Source organism: Oncorhynchus gorbuscha, linkage group LG06, assembly GCF_021184085.1.
Source record: "Oncorhynchus gorbuscha isolate QuinsamMale2020 ecotype Even-year linkage group LG06, OgorEven_v1.0, whole genome shotgun sequence".
Classification (NCBI taxonomy): Eukaryota; Metazoa; Chordata; class Actinopteri; order Salmoniformes; family Salmonidae; genus Oncorhynchus; species Oncorhynchus gorbuscha.
In genome coordinates, this window is record NC_060178.1 from 78700421 (window position 1) to 78725759 (window position 25339).

The following is a 25339-nucleotide window of genomic DNA, read 5'->3' on the forward strand; positions in this document are numbered from 1 at the left end:
TTTCTCCTTTTCCAAGATAATCCATCCACCTGACAGGTGTGGCATATCAAGAAGCTGATTAAATAGCATGATCACTGCACAGGTGCACCTTGTGCTGGGTTTCCACTCTAAAGGAGACCACTCTAAAATGTGCAGTTTTGTCACACAACACAATGCCACAGATGTCTCAAGTTTTCAGGGAGTGTGCATTTTGAATGCTGACTGCAGGAATGTCCACCAGAGCTGTTGCCAGAGAATTGAATGTTCATTTCTCTACCATAAGACACCTCCAATGTCGTTTTAGAGAATTTGGCAGTACTTCCAAACGGCTTCAGAACCGCAGACTAGTGTAACCACGCCAGCCAGGACCTCCACATCCGGCTTCTTTACCTGTGGGATCGTCTGAGACCAGCCACCCAGACAGCTAATGAAATTAGTATTTTTGTCTGTAAAAAAATCTGATTGGCTAGGCCTGGCTCCCCAGTGGGTGGACCTGGGATCAAAGAAGGTGGGTCTATGCGACCACCCATGGCTGTGCGCCTGCCCAGTCATGTGAAATCCATATATTAGGGCCTACTGAATTATTCTTTATTTAACAGTGTACTTGAAACAGTCAACCATTGCTACTCCAACTTCCGGGATGCCTACAAGGCCCTCTACCGCCCTCCATTCGTCAAATCTGACCACAACTCCATTTTGCTCCTCCATTCCTATAGACAGAAACTCAAACAAGAAGTACCCGTGATGAGGACTATTCAATGCTGGTCTGACCAATCAGAATCAACGCTTCAAGATTGTTTTGATTACGCATACTGGGATATGTTCCAGGTAGTCTCCGAGAATAACGTTGACGAATATACTGATACGGTGACTAAGTTTATCAGGAAGTGTATAGAAGATGTTGTACCCTATTAAAACCTACCCTAACCAGAAACTGTGGATAGATGGCAAAATTTGCGCAAAACTGAATGCGCAAACCACCACACTTAACCATGGCAAGGGGCCTGGGAAAATGGCAGAATACAAACAGTGTAGTTATTTCCCTCCGCAAGGCAATCAAACAGGCAAAATGTCAGTATAGAGACAAAGTGGAGACGCAATTCAACGGCTCAGACATGAGGTGTATGTGGCAGGGTCTACAGACAATCACAGACTACAAAAGGAAAACCAGCGATGTCATGGACACTGACGACTTGCTTACGGACAAGCTAAACATCTTCTTCGCCCGCTTTGAGGATAACACAGTGCCAACGACGCGGCCTGCTACCAAGGACTCCGTGGCCGACGTGAGTAAGACATTCAAGCGTGTTAACCCTCGCAAGGCTGCCGGCATCCTCAGAGCATGCACAGACCAGCTAGCTGGTGTGTTTACAGACATATTCAATCTCTCCCTATCCCAGTCTGTTGTCCCCACACACATCAAGATGTCCACCATTGTTCCTGTACCCAACAAAGCTAAGGTAACTGAACTAAATGACTATCACCCCGTAGCACTCACTTCTGTCATCATGAAGTGCTTTGAGAGACTAGTCAAGGATCATATCACCTCTAGCTTACCTGCCACCCTAGACCCACTTCAATTTGCTAACCGCCCCAATAGATCCACAGATGATGCAATGCACACTGCCCTATCCCATCTGGACAAGATGAATACCTATGTAAGAATGATGTTCATTTACTATAGCTCAGCATTCAACATCATAGTATCCTCCAAGCTCATCATTAAACTCAAGGCCCTGGGTCTGAACCCCACCCTGTGCAACTGAGTCCTGGACTTCCTGACGGGACACCCCCAGGTGGTGAAGGTAGGAAACACGTCCACTTCACTAATCCGCAACACTGGGGCCCAACAAGGTTGTGTGCTCAGCCTTCTCATGTACTCCCTGTTCACCCATGACTGTGTGGCCACGCAAGCCTCCAACTCAATCATCAACTTTGCAGACATCACAACAGTACTGGCTTGTTTACCAACAATGATGAGACAGCCTACAGGGAGGAGGTGAGGGCTCTGGGAGTGTGGTGCCAGGAAAACAACCTCTCACTCAACGTCAACAATACAAAAGAGATGATCGTGGACTTCAGGAAACAGCAGAGGGAGCATCCCCCCTATCCACATCGATGGGACTGCAGTGGAGAAGATGGAAAGCTTCAAGTTCCTCGGTATACACATCACTGACAAACTGAAATGGTCCACCCACACAGACAGTGTGGTGAAGAAAGTTAAACAGCGTCTCTTCAACCTCAGGAGGCTTAAGAAATTAGGCTTGTCACCTAAAGCCTTCACAAACTTTTACAGATGCACAATTGAGAGCAACACAACTGCATCACCACCTGGTACGGCAACGGCACTGCACTGCCTTCACAGGAAGGCCCAAAAGATCATCAAGGACAACAACCACCCGAGCCACTGCCTGTTCACCCCACTATTATCCAGAAGGCGAGGTCAGTTCAGGTGCATCAAAGCTTGGACCAAGAGACTGAAAAACATCTTCTATGTCAAGGCCATCAGACTGTTAAATAGCCATCAATAACACATTAGAGGCTGCTGAATAGAACACTAGTCACTTTAATAATGTTTACATATCTGTATTCTGTTCTACTGTATCTTAGTCTGTGCCGATCTGACATTGCTCGTCTATATATTTACACTATCTTTCAATGTTTAGGGTCACTTAGATATGTCCTTGTTTTTGAAAGAAAAGCAAAAAAATTGTCCATTTAAAATAACATCAAATTGATCAGAAATACAGTGTAGACATTGTTAATGTTGTAAATGACTATTGTAGCTGGAAACGGCAGATTTCTTTAATGGAATATCTACATACAATAGGTGTACAGAGGCCCATTATCAGAAACCATCACTCCTGTGTTCCAATGGCACATTGTGTTAACTTATCCAAGTTTGTCATTTTAAAAGGCTAATTGACCATTAGAAAACCATTTTGTAATTATGTTAACACAGCTGAAATGTGTTGTTCTGATTAAAGAAGCAATAAAACTGGACTTTAGACTAGTTTAGTATCTGGAGCATCAGCATTTGTAGGTTCAATTACAGGCTCAAAATAGCCAGAAACAAAGACATTTCTTCTGAAACTCATCAGTCTATTATTTTTCTGAGAAATGAAGGCTAACATAGTCTTCAAACATAGTCTGGGACTGTTGTGGGATGCGATAGATCCCAAAGGAATACAACCACTAGCATTAAAAACACGCTTTTTGCAATGTGGCTGACATAACAGATCAGAACATTTCCAAACTATTAGGCTAATTCTTCACATTATAAGCACAGCAATGCGCACATGGTAGTAGGCTATAAGCGGAATGTTCCATTTGCTGAAAACACCATTATCAAAAGTGACCACAAAAGCAATTATGCATGTTATGCTTTTATTATAAAGGTGCATTTTTGTGAAGAGGAGATGTAGGTGTGGAGTCAGGCACAGGAGAAACAAGTTCTAAAGAAAAGGGCATTTTATTTGACTAGCTCCGAAAACAACAGGACACCGGACTACAGTAATAGCCACGAAAACCCCACTCAGACTCAGTCCAGGGAAAAACCACCTGTAAAACATGAGCTAATAAAACGAAACCCAAACTCACTGACAGTTCAAACGAAAATAATCCAGAACAAAACCCCAAAGGAAATGTCGAATTAAATACCCCCCTAATTAACCAAATTGAAACCAAGTGAAACACAAAACAGACATAAGCAAAAGAAAAGGAAAAAGGATCGGTGGCAGCTAGTAGACCAGAGACGACGACCGCCGAGCGCCGTCCGAACAGGGAGAGGAGCCAACTTCGGTGGAAGTCGTGACAAAATGATCTTCCCCAAACTTTACTCAACCGCTGCTTATGTATGCCAGTTTGCTCTACACCACTTGTAAAGCGGATTAATGAGCTTTATTATATTAAGAAATTATTTGGCAATTTCAGTTGTGATACAAACCTTGTCAAAACCATATAGGCCTATCAGCTAGGCTACATGAGGTGTGCAACTATGATTTGAAAAAGTCGCAAAAAAAGCATTGTTTCTTATGCTTGTCATCATTCACAAGTGATAATATAATTCACAAGTGATAGGCTAATATTGTCACCCATCAGACTATTCCTGATTTAATCTTGTCTTTACATATACTAAATAATATGTGTGACATTTTTTAAAAATTCAGAATGGACCATTATCATGCACCTGCACTGAAACTGGCAATACATGTCATCTATGCACTTGAATATATCGAATGTACGACGGTAGGCTATGCTCCTGTTGTAAATCTAAGCAATGTGCTTAATATTAGGAAAGGTGAGAAATAAATATAGTAGACCTAGCCTATAGAAAGCTGATTGGATCCTCCTCTTTTTAGTAGATGCCATTACTCTGTTTTCTCGCGCAAATGCATAGCCTATAGAAATGTTGTGCAACATGAGCTCATGGGCCCTCATGAAGTGTTTGATTAGATTTTCGATTACATTTGCATTGACATCAGAGTGATTAGAGGGACAATAGAGTGCTAAGGACCAGGCAGTTAGCAAGTTTGGTGGGCTATTAATCTTGGGGCTAGGTGTCCCGCTAGCGGGATTGATGCCGACAACATCCGGTGAAATTGGAGGGCGTGCAATTCAAATAAATATTTGTAATATTAAACATTCATGAACATACAAGTGTCTTATATCATTTAAAAGCTTATCTTCTTGTTAATCCAACTGCATCGTCAGATTTCAAAAAGGCTTCACGGCGAAAACATACCATGCGATTATCTGAGGACAGCGCCCCGCACGCCTTTGCCCTCGCTGAAAGACTGATTTGGTCCAGGTGCTCTCCCAACAAAAACTTCAAATAATTGTTCGTTTTTCAAAAAAGAAGCCTGAAACCTTGAATAAAGACCGTTGACATCTAGTGGAGGCAATATGAATTGCAATTTGGGTGACAGACATAGGGGTTTCCAACAGGTTTCCATAATAAGAGCCTGGGAGCTGAAAAAATAATTATAGTTGGATTTTCTTGGGATTTTCTCCTGCCCTATCAATTCTGTTATAGTCTCAGACATTATGTTAACTGTTTAAGAACCGTTTAAGAAACGTCAGTGTGTTTTCTATCCAATGCTACCAATATTTATATATGCATATCCTGGCTTCTGGGCCTGAGTAACAGGCAGTTTACTTTGGGCACATCAGTCAGGCGGAAATTCAGGATACTGCCCTCTAGCCCTAAGAAGTGACCAGCAGCAGCATCAGAGAGAAGCCTAATTACTGTGACTAAATGGTCACATGGAATTTGACTGCCTTCATGACTCATGACCACAAGTGTGGCGGTAATACGGTCACCAAAACAACCCTATTCATACATTTTTTGCTTCATTCTGACCAATACTGGGTCATTCTTCTCGCTAAACTGAGACCTTGAAACTGCTTCGTTCTCAAAACATACTGCCAAATTCCAGATACTGATAGTGAGGATTTGTCACTTGCATGAACACCGGAATTAGTTATTCGAAAAGCACAAACAAAACATTTTCCATCATATTCCCTCCTCTTATCACTCAATCTGTGATAATTACCATTACATTTTATAGGTAAGCCTTAGCTTATAGCTTCTATCATAAGGTTCTATACTTTTATTGAGTAAGGCAAATCAACACATAAAACCAGACAATTCATAATTTCAAAACCTTCATTCTGGGTTGTATAATTCTTCTTGTAAAACCATGGCTTAAGACATTCACTTCATACAGTTACACATATGCTTCATTACACAATTTCATTGATGGATTCTGGCAATGACATTTCCCGCTGGAGCTTTTGTCGTGAGTGTCATGTTAATGACAGATCGGTATCTCAATGCATTTCTAATCTAAAGTACTATAGATTTCGCAGCGTGCAGACCTCCACAATCACCCCGATACCTCAAAATCAGTTAATGGCACAGTTGTCCACCCCCCTCTCTCCCGGCACTCATTCTTCTGCCGTTTCAGTTGTTCATAATGGCATATGTTAAAAGTGGATGGCCCCCGATAATGTCCCGATTTTCTCTTACCTGAGCCACCACTGTCCTTTACAGTCCATTATGTCTTGTTAATTTTCCTACTAGTACACCAGCAACATGAGAGAAGTTTGGACGGGATCTCTCTCCATGCTCACTCCACGTGGACTCAGTGGCATGAGAGAAAAGGCAGTTGATAGCTTTGATTGGATGCGGTGTACTGGCTGCTGGCACGGACTCAGGTCCATCTGTGGTCACCTTCACCATAACCTCGAGAGAGGACAGACCAGAACAACAGTTTAGTTTAGGGCATTTCTGATTCAGGAAATCAAGAAAAATGATTTACTGACAAATTATTACTACTACCAATATTCTTAATACAAATGTCTTATACAAATGTCAAAGAGAAAAACAACACACAGTTGAAATAATTTTTTTCCTAAAATTGGCTTATACTCCATGGCAATCTCACTGCAGAGGGCCAATCCTTTTTTGTTGAAGCAAGACAAAAACAAAGTAAACACAACAACAGCAATATACTTCTTTATATATCACTCGATATACTTCATATATAACTTGAGATGGGGAAATCTTAAATCCATTTTGAGTAACTGTCAACCATTACCAACATATTTCTTATTTTTATAGGCAGGCATGTGAACAAACCAATTTGCATATTTACCAAAGGCCCCAGGGGACTGGTAATGCCCCCTTTGGACACATGACTTGCATCGTGATTTATGCATCCCCAAAAAACAACACTGCCTGTTAAATAAAAATAACAAATAGAATTAGAATTACAACCCGTGATGACTCCATCTTAACTTAATTGTACCCATATAGTAATTCAAGGAATAGTAAAAAATACTAGAGACAGGTGTCCCATATTCAGGGGCAGTGGTCACTCTCTCTCTTTTTCTTGTTCCCGAATCACACACAGGACTGTTGATATATTCTAAACTTCTTCCTAATTTTCTAGTGTTTACATAGCCCATTTAAATCTCACCCAATGGCTCTAGTCTTTCTAGCGAGGGTGATCAGGTCTCAGGTCAGATCAGGTCAGAACAGAGGTCATTCAAGCCCATTAAGTGATTGTTTGTTTCCCTGTAAATCAAATCAAATCAAATGCATTTATATAGCCCTTCGTACATCAGCTGATATCTCAAAGTGCTGTACAGAAACCCAGCATAAAACCCCAAACAGCAAGCAATGCAGGTGTAGAAGCACGGTGGCTAGGAAAAAGTCCCTAGAAAGGCCAAAACCTAGGAAGAAACCTAGAGAGGAACCAGGCTATGTGGGGTGGCCAGTCCTCTTCTGGCTGTGCCGGGTGGAGATTATAACAGAACATGGCCAAGATGTTCAAATGTTCATAAATGACCAGCATGGTCGAATAATAATAAGGCAGTTGAACAGTTGAAACTGGAGCAGCAGCACGGTCAGGTGGACTGGGGACAGCAAGGAGTCATCATGTCAGGTAGTCCTGGGGCACGGTCCTCAGACATGATTGAAAGATATTTCAAACATTTTGTGTATCTGATTTACATTGGGTTTTTCAGTACATTTCTTATGAAGGTGGGTTGTGTGTGCGTGCAGGCGTGTGTGTGGTAAACATTATAAGATAAAAACAAATTAAATGGCCATTCCTTACTTAATTTGGGAGCTACCTCAACAGCTAGATTCGGGCACCTTTACACTGCACAGCACACAGTCTCAATAACTGCTCTCCTAAGGCACCTGCCCCAGGAAGCCCCTCAAAGGGAAAGACACAGAACCAATGGAAAACATACAGTGGGGAGAACAAGTATTTGATACACTGCCAATTTTGCAGGTTTTCCTACTTACAAAGCATGTAGAGGTCTGTATTTTTTTAATCATAGGTACACTTCAACTGTGAGAGACAGAATCTAAAACAAAAATCCTGAAAATCACATTGTATGATTTTTAAGTAATTAATTAGCATTTTATTGCATGACATAAGTATTTGATCACCTACCAACCAGTAAGAATTCCGGCTCTCACAGACCTGTTAGTTTTTCTTTAAGAATTCCCTCCTGTTCTCCACTCATTACCTGTATTAACTGCACCTGTTTGAACTTGTTACCTGTATAAAAGACACCTGTCCACACACTCAATCAAACAGACTCCAACCTCTCCACAGTGGCTAAGACCAGAGAGCTGTGTAAGGACATCAGGGATAAAATTGTAGACCTGCACAATGCTGGGATGGGCTACAGGACAATAGGCAAGCAGCTTGGTGAGAAGGCAACAACTGTTGGCGCAATTATTGGAAGAAGTTCAAGATGACGGTCAATCACCCTCGGTCTGGGGCTTCATGCAAGATCTCACCTTGTGAGGCATCAATGATCATGAGGAAGGTGAGGGATCAGCCCAGAACTACACGGCAGGATCTGGTCAATGACTTGAAGAGAGCTGGGACCACAGTCTCAAAGAAAACCATTAGTAACACACTACGCCGTTATGGATTAAAATCCTGCAGCGCATGTAAGGTCCCCCTGCTCAAGCCAGCGCATGTCCAGGCCCGTCTGAAGTTTGCCAATGACCATCTGGATGATCCAGAGGAGGAATGGGAGAAGGTCATGTGGTCTGATGAGACAAAAATAGAGCTTTTTGGTCTAAACTCCACTCGCCGTGTTTGGAGGAAGAAGAAGGATGAGTACAACCCCAAGAACACCATCCCAACCGTGAAGCATGGAGGTGGAAACATCATTCTTTGGGTATGCTTTTCTGCAAAGGGGACAGGACGACTGCACCATATTGAGGGGAGGATGGATGTGGCCATGTATCGCGAGATCTTGGCCAACAAACTCCTTCCCTCAGTAAGAGCATTGAAGATGGGTCGTGGCTTGGTCTTCCTGCATGACAACGACCCGAAACACACAGCCAGGGCAACTAAGGAGTGGCTCCGTAAGAAGCATCTCAAGATCCTGGAGTGGCCTAGCCAGTCTCTGAGTCTGAACCCAATAGAAAATCTTTGCAGGGAGCTGAAAGTCCGTATTGCCCAGCGACAGCCTCAAAACCTGAAGGATCTGGAGAAGGTCTGTGTGGAGGAGTGGGCCAAAATCCCTGCTGCAGTGTGTGCAAACCTGGTCAAGAACTAAAGGAAACGTATGATCTCTCTAATTGCAAACAAAGGTTTCTGTACCAAATATTAAGTTCTGCTTTTCTCATGTATAAAATATTTATGTCATGCAATAAAATCCAAATTAATTACTTAAAAATCATACAATGTGATTTTCTGGATTTTTGTTTTAGATTCCGTCTCTCTCAGTTGAAGTGTACCTATGATAAAAATGACAGACCTCTACATGCTTTGTAAGTAGGAAAACCTGCAAAATCGGCAGTGTATCAAATACTTGTTCTACCCATTGTATAAAAAAGACATGGTTGTGGACATTCCATACATCCTGGGAGAGTTTTCTGCATCTTGGGCATGAAGTCTTGATAAACCCATGCGCATACAGAATTATACTGCAGACACATCAGATGATACAGTGTCCCGTCAAGCTGAATATGCACCTTTTAAAGTAAACAGCCCCAGAGCTCTTCTCTTGTAATCATTGTCATTTTTACCTGTTGCATTCACATACAGTTCTGTACAAACTGTCCCTGTGTAACGATCTGAGTGTAGTGGGTGAGGAGTCAAGCGCAGGAAGCAGAGAGTTTCAGGTGAGTGCTATTTTAATGCACCGACAAACGGCCAACATAAGCCAACCCTCACGAACACACAGGGCGTAATGAACAAACAAATGCCCCCAAACAGGGGGACTTAAATGGTCCAGGGAAAACCCACAAAATGGGAAAACACAAAACCCCATAGACGTGCACACAAGTACACTAAACAGATGGTCACAATAATGAATCCCGCACAAGGAACTCTGCGTGCCGGCTGACTAATAAAGCCTACTACCTAATTCAAAACAGGTGCACTCAATCAACACATAAGGAGGGGGAGGAAATAATCAGTAGCAGCTAGTAGGCCGGCGACGACGACCGCCGAGCTCCACCCGAACGGGAAGGGGAGTATCCCTCGGTTGGAGTCGTGACAGTACCCCCCCCCTTGACGCGTGGCTCCCGCAGCGCGCCGACACCGGCCTCGAGGTCGACCCGGAGGACGAGGCGCAGGGCGATCCGGAGGGAGGCAATGGAAATCCCCCAACATTGACGGATCCAAAATGTCCCTGGTGGGTACCCAGCACCTCTCCTCCGGACCGTACCCCTCCCAGTCCACGAGGTACTGCAGGCCCCTCACCCGGCGTCTCGAGTCCAGAATGGCCCGTATCGTATACGCCGGGGACCCCTCGATGTCCAGAGGGGGAGGAGGGACATCCAGTACCTCACCGTCCTGTAGGGGACCAGCTACCACCGGCCTGAGGAGAGACACATGAAACGAGGGGTTAATACGATAATAGGAAGGGAGTTGTAATTGATAACACACCTCGTTTATTCTCCTCAGGACTTTGAACGGCCCTACACACTGCGGCCCAAGCTTCCGGCAGGGCACGCGGAGGGGTAGGTTTCGGGTCGAGAGCCAGACCCTGTCCCCTGGTACAAACACGGGGGCCTCACTGCGGTGGCGGTCAGCACTCCTTTTCTGCCGTCCACTATCCTGTTGAAGGGATTCCTGGACGGCCCTCCAGGTCTCTTTGGAGCGCTGGTCCCATTCCTCCACTGCAGGAGCCTCGGTCTGGCTCGGATGCCACGGTGCCAGGACCGGCTGGTACCCCAACACACACTGAAAGGGGGACACATTAGTAGAGGAGTGGCGTAGTGAGTTCTGGGCCATTTCAGCCCAGGGGATGTATCTCGCCCACTCCCCTGGCCGGTCCTGGCAGTACGACCGCAGAAACCTACCCACCTCCTGGTTTACTCTCTCCACCTGCCCATTACTTTTGGGGTGATAACCGGAGGTCAGGCTGACCGAGACCCCCAGACGCTCCATGAACACCCTCCATACTCGGGACGTGAACTGGGGGCCCCGATCAGAAACGATGTCCTCCGGCACCCCGTAGTGCCAGAAGGCATGGGTGAATAATGCCTCCGCAGTCTGTAGGGCTGTTGGGATACCGGGCAACGGGAGGAGACGGCAGGACTTAGAGAACCAATCAACAATCACCAGAACCGTGGTGTTGCCCTGAGAAGGGGAAGGTCGGTCAGGAAATCTACGGATAGATGTGACCATGGCCGTTGTGGAACGGGGAGGGGTTGTAACTTCCCTCTAGGAAGCTGCCTAGGAGCCTTACTCTGGGCGCATACCGAACAGGAGGAGACATAAACCTCAACGTCCCTAGCCAAGGTAGGCCACCAATACCTCCCCCGAAGGCTCCCCACTGTCCTCCTCACCCCAGGGTGACCCAAGGAGGGTAGGACGTGAGCCCACCGAATCAGTTGGTCCCGAACACCAAGCGGCACGTACCTCCGCCCCGCCGGACACCGAGGAGGCGCGAGTTCAGCCCGTAACGACCGCTCGATGTCCGAGTCCACCTCCCATAACCGCGGTGCCATCAGCTTTGAGGCCGGAAGGATGTGAGTAGGTTCGGTGGACCTATCCTCCGTGTCATAAAGGCGGGACAGTGCGTCCGCCTTCACGTTCTGGGAGCCCGGTCTATATGATAAAGTGAACCGGAATCGAGTGAAAAACATGGCCCACCTTGCCTGCCGCGGGTTCAGTCTCCTAGCTGCCCAAATATACTCCAGATTTTGGTGGTCGGTCCAGATGAGAAAGGGGTGCTTATCCCCCTCAAGTCAGTGTCTCCACACCTTCAGAGCCCTGACCACCGCTAACAACTCCCGGTCCCCCACATCATAGTTATGCTCCGCTGGGCTAAGCTTACTCGAGAAGAAAGTGCAGGGGCGGAGTTTTGGTGGCGTAACCGAGCGCTGTGATAGCATGGCACCCACCCCAGCCTCGGACGCGTCCACCTCCACTATGAATCCTAGAGGAGGGTCCGGATGCGCCAACACGGGTGCATCCGTGAACAGCGCCTTCAACCTGTTGAAAGCTCTGTCCGCCTCTGCTGACCATTGCAACCCCACTGGGCCCCCCTTTAGCAGTGAGGTAATTGGAGCCGCTACCTGGCCAAAACCCCGGATAAACCTCCGGTAGTAGTTGGCAAAAGCCAAAAACCGCTGCACCTTTTTTACCGTGGTTGGAGTCGGCCAATTACGCACGGCCTTACTGCGGTCACCCTCCATCTCCACCCCCGAGGTGGAAATGCGATAACCCAGAAAGGAGACGGCTCGTTTGGAGAACACACACTTCTCAGCCTTGACGTATAGGTCATGCTCCAGCAGTCTACCAAGCACCTTGCGTACCAGAGACACATGCGCGGCGTGAGTGGCTGAGTAGATCAAAATGTCATCGATATAAACAACCACTCCCTGCCCGTGCAGGTCCCTGAGAATATCGTCTACAAAGGATTGAAAAATGGCTGGAGCATTTTTTAACCCATACGGCATGACGCAGTACTCATAGTGGCCCGATGATGCTACTAAATGCGGTTTTCCACTCGTCTCCCTTCCCAGGCTATACGTGCTCCTGAGATCCAATTTTGTGAAGAACTGCGCTCCCTGAAAGGATTCCACTGCCGTAGCAATGAGAGGTAGTGGGTAGCTGAACCCCACTGTGATGGCATTTAGACCTCTATAATCAATACACGGACGCAATCCTCCCTCCTTCTTCTTCACAAAAAAGAAACTCGAGGAGACGGGTGAAATGGAGGACCGAATGTACCCCTGTCCCAGAGACTGTGATATATGTCTCCATAGCCAATGTCTCCTCTTGGGACAATGGGTACACGTGACTCTTGGGAAGTGCAGCGTTACCCTGAAGATCTATCGCACAATCCCTTACAGGTCGATGTGGTGGTAATTTAGTCGCCTTCTTTTTACTAAAAGCGATTGCCAAATCGGCATACTCGGGGGGAATGCACACTGTGGGACCCTGGTCTGGACTCTCCACCGAGGTGGCACCGACGGAAACTCCCAGACACCTTCCAGAACACTCCCCTGACCACCCCTGAAGAACCCCCTGTTTCCACAAAATTTTAGGATTGTGCCGGGCCAGCCAGGGAATCCCTAAAACCACTGGAAACGCAGGCGAATCAATAATATAGAGACTGATACGCTCCCTATGATTCCCCTGCGTTACCATGTGCAGTGGGATCGTGGTCTCCATGACCACCCCTGACCCTAATAGCTGGCTATCTAGGGAGTGCACGGGAAAGGGAGAATCTATCAGCACAAGCGGAACACCTAATTTAATAGCAAGTCCGCGATCCATAAAGTTCCCAGCTGCGCCTGAATCAACTTGCGCCCTGTGACCAACAGGGTGTTCTGGGTGAGTTTGGTGCTGACTCACCTGGGGTGATCGAGAAATGTTCCGCCTGCCATCTCGACTCCCAGACGGACCCCCCCAGCACCGATCGGCCATGTGTTCTCTCCGACCACAGTTGGTACAGAGGGAGCCTCCTCCTCCGGTACCCCTCGGCAAAGCCCCTCCCAACTCCATCGGAACAGGAGTGGAGGTGCTGAGGATGGTCAAACACAGCGCGGAAGCGGCAAGAACACTCTGGGTAGTGCTCCTTAGCTGAGTCTGGGCCATTCCAAACTGCATTTGCCCACTCCAGAGCACGACCCGTGAGGCAGGAGATGAGGACATTCACCCTCTCCGCTCCCGAGGGAGTAGGTCTGACGGTGGCCAGGTACAGTTCTAGCTGGAGTAAGAACCCCTGGCACCCTGCTGCCGCTTCATCATAGACCCTTCGGGATCGTAAGACGGAGGGTGCTGGAGTCGGGAGATGGGGAGTCCTGAGGAGGGGGGGCCGAAGGTGGAGAGAGGAGACCGCTTCTCTCCCATCGGTCCATTCTCTCCATCACCAGATCCATCGCCGTTCTGATCCGATGGAGAACGGTGGTGTGATGTAGAACCCTCTCTTCCATCGATGGGAGGGGAGTGGCTGTTGCTCCTGTTGACTCCATTCCTCAGGGTGCGGGATTCTGTAACGATCTGAGTGTAGTGGGTGAGGAGTCAAGCGCAGGAAGCAGAGAGTTTCAGGTGAGTGCTATTTTAATGCACCGACAAACGGCGGACATAAGCCAACCCTCACGAACACACAGGGTGTAATGAACAAACAAATGCCCCCAAACAGGGGGACTTAAATGGTCCAGGGAAAACTCACAAAATGGGAAAACACAAAACCCCATAGATGTGTACACAAGTACACTAAACAAATGGTCACAATAATTAATCCCGCACAAGGAACTCTGCGTGCCGGCTGACTAATAAAGCCTACTACCTAATTCAAAACAGGTGCACTCAATCAACACATAAGGAGGGGGAGGAAATAATCAGTAGCAGCTAGTAGGCCGGCGACTACGACCGCCGAGCGCCACCCGAACGGGAAGGGGAGTGTCCCTCGGTCGGAGTCGTGACACCCTGGTACATAAACTAGTCAAAATATGAAACCTGCTAGGACCTTCAAAAGGTTGGTGCAGGATTATCAGCACAATATTTGTTACTAAAAACATTTACTTGGATCTACTTATTCTGGACACAATTCCATGTAATGGAAACAGATGATTGTTTTAGATGACAGAACTTACTTAAATCAATGGACACAGTTCCATGTAATGGAAACAGATGATTGTTTTAGATGACAGTACTTACTTAAATCAATGGACACAGTTCTATGTAATGGAAACAGATGATTGTTTTAGATGACAGTACTTACTTAAATCAATGGACACAGTTCTATGTAATGGAAACAGATGATTGTTTTTATGAAATTACCTTCTTACCTAAATCACTGCTGCTACTCAAACTATAGAACTGAGTAATAATAATTGGAAATTGTCAAAAACGTGTCTTATTCAATTAATTATTCATACCTCTGTCACAAATTTCTCCACCTTACAGCCTGTTTGAGTTCAGTGTTTACTGGTGGCTATCTATTGTTCCACAGGAAGCTTATCTCCAACCCAAACACCAGACAGCGGCCTCTAATTTAATATCAGTACCAATGCTCTATCCTTCTGTTTGTCATGTGACCTTGTATTGAAACATTTACTTCTTCAAAATACTAAGACATTGCATTATTAGAGTGCAATCTGAAAGCCAATTACCATTCACTTCGTTACTTTCACTAGTCTCCATATCTGTTTCCCTCAACTTGGACTCCCATCCCAATAGGAAGACCTTCTCAATCGTATACACTCTGATCACATTTTCTGTTTCATAGTTATTCATACTTATTAAATGTCCATTATTTCAAAATGTATTACCAGTGTGGCGAAAATGTCATAATAGTTTATAGTTGTATTGGTTACGGGTAAGTCAAGTCCCATACAATGCTTTAACCTTGTCTTTATCACATAATCCGTGATGGACCCTGAACATTTCTCAGAATACTTTTTTACTTTACACCACTTACCTACGTCTACGAGTGGGGGTGCAAGTTGTTTATTATTATTTATATTGTTACTTGATCATCTCTAGTAACCCATTCCAATCAGTATTATGTTACTTTGTCTCTAGTAACCCATTATACATGTGTGTTACATCACAAATTCCTCCTCTACACCAGTGTTCCAGTCCTACAGGGGTTTAAATATTCACTCTAGTGTTCTATTTAACAGCATATTCAGAATAATACTCTCTTCTTTTATATCTACATACAGAATCCCTATTTAACATTATACATCTTTAGTTATTCACGTCCACACCACCTACAACGATCACAGTGCAGCAGCCCGAGAGGTACACATATCATGTTCTCCAGGAAATTTCAGTGTCCGTGGGCATCAATGAACTTCATTGTTTCCAGCCCTTGTCCATCTCAGCTGTTGCCCTCTCAAACATTTCAATGGCTTCTCGTGTCATTGCTCACTACCTGTAGATCGTTGGCCGGTGGTGTTCACTATATGTATCTTCAACGGTTCCTTGTGCTTTCTCGACCACATAGACATGTCTCTTATAAATGCCTACAGACAATTGTCAGTGGGGCCTCCTGCCCTCACTCTAGCCTTCTCCTAAGACTAGCTTGACGCTACTTCCTATACATTTATAATAACCATAGATAACGTAATAGATTGGAAAACTCAGCTAATAGAACTGGTTGGGGAATTCATTCAGACACGCACAGTAATCTCCCATATTACCTCTTTCACACCCAAGCTAGTCCCCTGCCAGCTCCCATTCACTCAGTACTAAATAGTCTTACTATCCTAATTTCACTCCTTTTATTATCCAAATTTCAATCAGCTTAACACGTCCTTTCACACTCACACAACTTTCACATCCACATTCACTTAGTACTATTCCCAAACACACTCAGTAATCTCCCTTATTACTCCATGTACCTCTTCAATTATTATCTTCCGGCTTTCACAGATCTGTTAGTTTTTCTTTAAGATCCCTCCTGTTCTCCACTCATTACCTGTATTAAATGCACCTTTGAACTCGTTACTTGTATAACCTCTCCACAATGGCCAAGACCAGGGAGCTGTGTAAGGACATCAGGGGTAAAATTGTAGACCTGCACAAGACCTGCACAAGGCTGGGATGGGCTACAGGACAATAGGCAAGCAGCTTGGTGAGAAGGCAACAACTGTTGGTTCAATTATTAGAAATTGGAAGAAGTTCAAGATGACGGTCAATCACCCTCGGTCTGGGGCTCCATGCAAGATCTCACCTCGTGGGGCATCAATGATAATGAGGAAGGTGAGGGATCAGCCCAGAACTACACGGCAGGACTTGGTCAATGACCTGAAGAGAGCTGGGACCACAGTCTCAAAGAAAACCATTAGTAACACTCTACGGCGTCATGGATTAAAATCCTGCAGCGCACGCAAGGTCCCCCTACTCAAGACAGCGCATGCCCAGGCCCGTCTGAAGTTTGCCAATGACCATCTGGATGATCCAGAGGAGGAATGGGAGAAGGTCATGTGGTCTGATGAGACAAAAATAGAGCTTTTTGGTCTAAACTTGCCGTGTTTGGAGGAAGAAGAAGGATGAGTACAACCCCAAGAACACCATTCCAACCGTGAAGCATGGAGGTGGAAACATCATTCTTTGGGGATGCTTTTCTGCAAAGGGGACAGGACGACTGCACCGTATTGAGGGGAGGATGGATGGGGCCATGTATCGCGAGATCATGGCCAACAACCTCCTTCCCTCAGTTTCAAGCTTCATAAATTGCGCTATTGGTTTTCCTTGCAGACCCCCACTGGAAAGCTCCACATGCAGAATCAATCATCCTGACCAATCATCATAGACTCCAAATTGTCGTGGAAATTACCACCAAGGACACTCAAAGTCAATCTTGAATGAATCATCCTTTATTATCAGCACGCTGGAGAGGTTCCAACCAACTCAATGCACCAAGTACAGATGTCAATCAGGAGCTCCACCTGGGGTAGTCCCGTTAGTTCTCTTATATACAGACAAGTTATATTTGCAGGATTTTGCTTATTCATCACTCATAATTAATAAATCATTAAAGTTTGCTTCATTCATGTGACCGACCAATACTGGGTCATGCATGTGACAGACCAAGACCTCACGAGGTTTCTTCTCTAAGCTGAGACCTTGAAACTGAGATTTTTTGTTCTCAAGACAATGGTCTGGGCGTACTGCCAAATTACAGATACTGATAGTGAGGAGTCGTTCAGTCACTTGCATGAATACAGAAATTGGTTATTAGAAAAGCAAAAACATAAAATGTTCCATCAAACTACGATAGGGCAACTATATAACCATGATAGGGCTTCTATGTAATTCTGATAGGGCATCTATGTACCTATGATAGAAGCCCTATGTCCAACTAGCTCTCATAGTCTCACGTCAGAATTAGATGTTCATCCATGTTGAAGTTGTTGCAAAGTGTTTAAGGTTAAGTTCAGGCATTAACTCCAGAATCTTAAATTTAGGCATTAACTCCAAATGGTTAAGGTAAGAGTTAAGGTTTGGGATAGGATTAAAACCCAAATCCCTAAAATATATTGTATTACTGGATTTTAACTTTCAACTTTCAAAAAAAAACCTACTTGAAGGTAACAGCGCTCACTGTTGCCCCTAGTGGCAGGTTTCCACATCATCTCCCGACATCCTCAGACATGGATGGATGTCGAATACTGACTTGTATCATGGGTGACCAGGCTTTCTGTCAGTTTTCTCTGACCTAAGGCCCACACCAAAGTTTCCTGGGGATCGCAGGGCCTTACTTGATTTGACCGTTCCCCCTACCCACCAAAGGACAAGCAACAGCTGCAGAAGAAGTGAAGAGGAGGGGGAGTGCTAGTCACGTCAGATCTAGTATTCAAACTCAACAGTATCAAATAAATTAATACAGTATATTATGATGTCACTTCATGAGGTGGTGCATTAACCTTGATCTCTATCCATGCTGCTCCCTCAGAGGACAAGCAGAAGAAGAAGAAGCAGGGAAAGGAGAAGAGTGCAGGAGAGAGAGAGGGCAGCAAGACCTTGCAGCGCTCCAAGACCTTCGTCAGCCTCCTTTTTAAGAGAGATGCACGGAGAGACATGTCCGGGAACAGGAGAGAGAGAGACACATCACGGGACAGTAGAGAGACAGGGACAGGGGACTCCCACAGGGGTCGATTTAAATCACCCTCCCACCATGCTGACAAGGGTGAGAGGACTAAGATACACTGGCACAACTTTATAGAAAGACACATCCTACATTCACTTGGACAACCACACAAACACATGCATGTTAGCAATCAGACACACAAAAGCACCTGTCCTTCCATCTCAGACTGGAGACCTTCACACGCCCATATCCCTGTTCAACACTGACCATAGACACGACCCTAACCCTAGCTTCATGCCCACATCCCGGTTTAACCCTAACCATAGCCTCAACTCTAACTCTCAACCACAACCCTAACACTAACCTCACTGTTCAACCCAAGGTTTGATACCAGCATAAACAGAAACCCTCTTTAACCTAACCCCACTGGCTATTATACCTCACCCTTACCTCTACCAACTCGCTAGCGTCGCTAAACAGATGTCTCCTAATCACTCTCTAGCATTTTACTAGCATTTACTACTACTCACTCAGTAGCTCTGTAATTTTGTGGTTCAGAGAACAAGCACATTTTCTGTCGCTGTGTTATTTGAACAATGTCAACGTTCATTGTGTGATCATGTTGTTCTATATATCCCCGGATATCTGCCCCCCTGACTCGCTAGATAAAGAGAGGGGTCGTCCGTTCCAGCTGTTGATGTCTCCAAGGGAGACCCGTGCTGGGTTGAAGGACAGCAGCCCCCTGCTTCACCCTGAGACCCTGGGAGAAGTGGAGAACATGGCCAGGAAACTGCTCAGTCAGGACGAGGTCACTGCAGTCATGAGACACTGTAAGCGGGTGAGTCACTGAGCCAAAATGTCAGACTGAGTGAAACACTGTAAATGGGGGCTGTTCTGAGCTGTAATGGCTAATGGAGACATTTTAAGAGTAAATTCTGAACCAAAATGGCAGACTGAGACACTCGGAGAGGGAAAATTCTGATCTGTAATGACTGTCATAAGACAATGCAGGTAAGTGAGTTCCTGAAACAAAACAGCATATTGAGTGAGACACTGCAGAGCTACTGAGCCGGAATGGCTGTCTGAAACGGTGCAAGGGCCAATCCAGAAACAATTCCTTGCCCCTCTTCCTAGACCCTACCACTTTGATGTCCGTAGAAATGAAGGAATCAGACATACAGAAACAGAAACAAAAATAACAAAGCAATAAAATAACATTAAGTCGTCAGGACATTGAGTCATGGTCCCCTAGAGGTTCTGTCTACAGTAGTTCCCTGTTGGTGCTGGGGTCGTCCCTGAGGACGTTTTTAAGACTTTCTTGGTACGTTGTGTCATGGCCGCCCGAGTACGTTTAGTCTTGTTCCCGGTTTGTTTTTTCAGGTCATTCTTGTAATATTGTGTCATGGTCCTGTGGAGGCACACACACCCTAGTTTCATTACACATCACCCCTTGTTACTGTTCCCAAGCCCATCAAAGCCCTGATTGGTGAACTGTTGATCCAGCTCGCTGTCTTTTGACAATGAAAGCTTTTAACTTACATATTTGACACATTTGTGTATGTTTATTCATACAGTATATTGTATACTTATTTTATATTCTGAAAACATAGCAACCATGTTCTGTGTATGTTTGGTGTGACATTGATGGGAATATTCTCCTAGCCATCAGAAAGTGTTCAGGAGTGTTCTTGCAATGTTCCAATGAAACATGTCTGACATGTTATATTCTGAGAACAGTCAGTGAATGTTTGGTTTTAACACCAAACTTTAACACCAAAACAAGCTAAATAGTTTCTTAGGAGGTTTTAACTAACATACATAGAATGTTCCCCCAACTAACGGAAAACTGGACACTCCAACATCAGGGGAACATTACAGGTAACATAATAAAAACGTTCTCTCCCTAGAATTGTTAGCTGGGATGAGCCTGTCTAGTGGATTTACGCAACTTTCGCATGCTTTCTGGCAGCCTTCATGGCAGGGATCAGTTATTTTTGCCTCTGGCGCACAGCTTGGTTCCTCTCAATTTCAGACATACAGTACCTACCACTTTCGGAGCAGCTAACAGTGAACAGACTGTACCCATAGTACTGTAGACTGATGCGTTTCATGTAAAGTATGGTTTCCTGTGTGTGTCTGAATGTCTGACAATGATCGGTGTGTCCGCCAGCGTCTCAAACAAAAGACAGATTTTCCCCGTCATTTATAGATGTAGGATCTTAATTTGAGCCAGTTTGCGACAGCAGAAAAAGAATCCTGCAGCAACAGGAAATGTGAATTATTATGTGGATTATAATTAATGGACATTTTAGTAGGGGTTGATACGTACATTTTTATTAGGGCAAATCAAGTCTGAAACTCAAATACACTACAAGTTGAATTTCCTATCTGCAACAAAATAGTGATGAAATTAAGACCCAACATCTGTATGACAAGGGTCAAATATCGGCCATCATCTGATCTCGCTCTCCCAGTGTCATGTTTTGTCTTATATTGTCTTGTCATTTTGCTTTTCCCTCTGTTCGTTTTCCCCCTGCTGGTCTTTTTAGGTTCGTTCCCCTTTTTTCTCTCTCCCTTCCTCTCTCTCTTCTCTCTATCGTTCCGTTCCTGCTCCCAGCTGTTCCTATTCCCCTAATCTATCATTTAGTCTTCCCACACCTGTTCCCTATCTTTTTCCCTGATTAGAGTCCCTATTTCTCCCCTTGTTTTCCGTTTCTGCCCTGTCGGATCCTTGTCTATTGTTCACCGTGCTGTGTCTGTGTATCGCCCTGTCGTGTCGTGTTTCCCTCAGATGCTGCGTGGTGAGCAGGTGTCTGAGTCTGCTACGTTCAAGTGCCTTCCCGAGGCAACCTGCAGTTCATGATCGAGTCTCCAGTCTGTTCTCGTCATTACGAGTGGAATTGTGCTTTATGATTGTATATTTACTTTACTGGATTAAAGACTCTGTTTTCGCCAAGTCGCTTTTGGGTCCTCATTCACCTGCATAACAGAAGGATCCGACCAAGAATGGACCCAGCGACTATGGATTCTCTCTACTCTACTCTCGAGTTCCAGGGAGCGATGCTCGGCAGACACGAGCAGGAATTGTCTGCTGCTCGGCATGCCGTTGAGACCCTGGCCGCTCAGGTCTCCGACCTCTCAGGACAGTATCAGAGTCTTCGTCTCGTGCCACCAGCTACTTCCGGGTCTTCCGAGCCTCCGGAACCTAGGGTTAATAACCCACCATGTTATTCTGGGCAGCCCACTGAGTGCCGCTCCTTTCTCACCCAGTGTGATATAGTGTTCTCTCTCCAACCCAACACATACTCAAGAGAGAGAGCTCGGATTGCCTACGTCATATCACTCCTTACTGGTCGGGCTCGGCAGTGGGGCACAGCTATCTGGGAGGCAAGCGCTGAGTGTACTAACAATTATCTGAACTTTAAAGAGGAGATGATAAGAGTTTTTGATCGTTCAGTTTTTGGGAAAGAAGCTTCCTGGTCCCTGTCTTCCCTATGTCAAGGTAATCGATCCATAACGGATTACTCTATAGAGTTTCGCACTCTTGCTGCCTCCAGTAACTGGAACGAGCAGGCGTTGCTCGCTCGTTTTCTGGAGGGACTCCACGCTAAGGTTAAGGATGAGATTCTCTCTCGGGAGGTTCCATCCAGCGTGGATTCTTTGATTGAACTCGCTATTCGCATTGAACGACGGGTAGATCTTCGTCACCGAGCTCATAGAAGAGAGCTCGCGTTAACTGTGTCTCCCCTCTCTCCGACACTACCATCTTTCCCCACTGACTCTGGTGTTGAGCCCATGCAGCTGGGGGTATTCGCATTTCGACTAAGGAGAGGGAACGGAGAATCACCAACCGCCTCTGTCTCTATTGCGGTTCCGCTGGTCATTTTGTCATTTCATGTCCAGTTAAAGGGCAGAGCTCATCAGTAAGCGGAGGGCGACTGATAAGCGCTACTAGACGGTCCTCTCCGTCAAGTACCTGTACTACTTTACCGGTCCATCTACGCTGGACCGGATCGGCAGCTTCCTGCAGTGCATTAATAGACTCTGGGGCGGAGGAATGTTTTATGGACGAAGCCTGGGCTCGGGAACATGACATTCCTCTCAGACAGTTAGGGAGCCCACGGTCATGTTCGCCTTGGATGGTAGTCCTCTCCCCAGTATATTATGTGAAACACTACCTTTAACCCTCACTGTATCTGGTAACCATAGTGAGACCATTTCTTTTTTGATTTTTTGTTCACCTTTTACACCTGTTGTTTTGGGTCATCCCTGGCTAGTGTGTCATAATCCTTCTTTTGATTGGTCTAGTAATTCTATCCTTTCCTGGAACGTTTCTTGTCATGTGAAGTGTTTAATGTCTGCTATTTCTCCTGTTTGTTCTGTCCCCTCTTCTCAGGAGGAACCTGGTGATTTGACAGGAGTGCCGGAGGAATATCATGGTCTGCGCACGGTCTTCAGTCGGTCCAGAACCAACTCCCTTCCTCCTCACCGGTCGTATGATTGTTGTTCTGATCTCTTTAAGAAGCGTTTTGCATCCGCTCCTATCCTTGTTGCACCTGACGTCACTAAACAGTTTATTGTTGAGGTTGACGCGTCGGGGGTGGGCGTGGGAGCCATTCTGTCCCAGCGCTCCGATACTGACGATGGGGTCCACCCTTGTGCGTATTTTTCTCATCGCCTGTCACCGTCGGAACGTAACTATGATGTGGCTAACCGCGAACTGCTCGCCATCCGTTTAGCCCTAGGCAAATGGCGACAGTGGTTGGAGGGGCGACCGTTCCTTTTGTCGTTTGGACTGACCAAAGGAACCTTGAGTACATCCGTTCTGCCAAACGACTGAATGCACGTCATGCTCGTTGGGCGTTGTTTTTCGCTCGTTTCGAGTTCGTTATTTCTTATTGCCCGGGTACTAAGAACACCAAGCCTCATGCTTTATCCCGTCTCTTTAGTTCTTCTGTGGCTTCTACCGATCCCGAGGGGATCCTTCCTGTTGGGCGTGTTGTCGGGTTGACAGTCTGGGGAATTGAAAGACAGGTTAAGCAAGCACTCACGCACACTGCGTCGCCGCGCGCTTGTCCTAGTAACCTTCTTTTCGTTCCTGTTTCTACTCGTCTGGCTGTTCTTCAGTGGGCTCACTCTGCCAAGTTAGCTGGCCATCCCGGCGTTCGAGGTACTCTTGCTTCTATTCGCCAGCGGTTTTGGTGGCCTACTCAGGAGCGTGACACGCGCCGTTTCGTGGCTGCGTGTTCGGACTGCGCGCAGAATAAGTCTGGTAATTTTTTTTCTGCTTCTGCTCCTGGTCTTGCTGGGTCTCAGTCTGTTCCCTGCCATCGCATCTCTCCTGTTCTTGTTCCTGCCCTTGCTGTGTCTCAGTCTGTCCCTTGTTGTTACTCTCCTGGCCTGTTTGGTCCTGTTTGCTCTAAAGCTTTCAGTTCTCTACCCGTGTCTCATTTTTTTTTAGAGTAGTACCCTAGTTTCCCTTTTTTTCGTTTTCCGTTACGGTCCTGAGTAGAGGAGTTGGGTTCTTTCTCGGGACGTGCTGGACCGTTTGTGATCTATGATTTCCTCCGTTGCCGCCAGTGTTCCTCCTCGAGAGCGCCAGGAGGTGCTCGGTGAGTGGGGGGGTACTGTCATGTTTTGTCTTATATTGTCTTGTCATTTTGCTTTTCCCTCTGTTCGTTTTCCCCCTGCTGGTCTTTTTAGGTTCGTTCCCCTTTTTTCTCTCTCCCTTCCTCTCTCTCTTCTCTCTATCGTTCCGTTCCTGCTCCCAGCTGTTCCTATTCCCCTAATCTATCATTTAGTCTTCCCACACCTGTTCCCTATCTTTTTCCCTGATTAGAGTCCCTATTTCTCCCCTTGTTTTCCGTTTCTGCCCTGTCGGATCCTTGTCTATTGTTCACCGTGCTGTGTCTGTGTATCGCCCTGTCGTGTCGTGTTTCCCTCAGATGCTGCGTGGTGAGCAGGTGTCTGAGTCTGCTACGTTCAAGTGCCTTCCCGAGGCAACCTGCAGTTCATGATCGAGTCTCCAGTCTGTTCTCGTCATTACGAGTGGAATTGTGCTTTATGATTGTATATTTACTTTACTGGATTAAAGACTCTGTTTTCGCCAAGTCGCTTTTGGGTCCTCATTCACCTGCATAACACCCAGTCTAGTGATATTTTTTGATATTAGACAAAAGGGTTAGCGATATGTGTCTGATAGTGTATGTATGTTTTAAATAAACCTCACCTCTCTTTCTCTCTCTCTCCCTCTATCCGTCACACTCACTCGCTCTACTCCTCACACCAAAATGGTCAACTCCTCAGTTTTTCCTTCAGAACTCTGCATAAGCTATCAGGGTGGCATCATCTGTACCTTGTCTCAAATCCACACACGTGCATAGCGGGTAGAGGGAAGGGAATAGAGGCTTGACCTAGGGGTACATTTTTTAAGATGAATACTGTGAATCTTCTCTCACCTGTCCAGTTGTTTCAGATGTAGGAAAGGAAAACAACATTATTTATTATAGACTATTAAGATGAACCCTCTCTCTTTCTCTCTCTATCTGTATCAGTTTATGTTGGAGTGTGTGGTGGAGGATCTAGTACACCCTCTACTGGCCATACTGGACCGACCTGAGAAACTACTACTGATACGAGAGATCAGGTGTGTGTGTGTGCGCGCGCGTATGTCCGTCCGTCCGTCCGTCCATGCGTGTGTTTCCATGTGGGATGTTTGTGTGTGTGTGTGCTATATGCTAGTGTGGTTAATGTACTCCATGGTGTGTCACTACTACTGATACGACAAAGCAGGTGTGTGTGTGTGTGTGTCTGC

General features: G+C 45.9%; 1 protein-coding gene across 1 annotated transcript in view; it reads left to right on the plus strand.

Annotated features, from left to right (window-relative positions):
* Positions 1-25339, plus strand: part of pdzd7a (PDZ domain containing 7a) — a 76859-nt gene that overhangs the window by 26235 nt on the left and 25285 nt on the right. The window contains exons 8-10 of the mRNA XM_046354814.1: positions 18391-18624; positions 19191-19363; positions 25080-25171. Of these exons, the coding sequence (XP_046210770.1) occupies positions 18391-18624; positions 19191-19363; positions 25080-25171 (499 nt within the window). The remainder of the gene's footprint in view (positions 1-18390; positions 18625-19190; positions 19364-25079; positions 25172-25339) is intronic.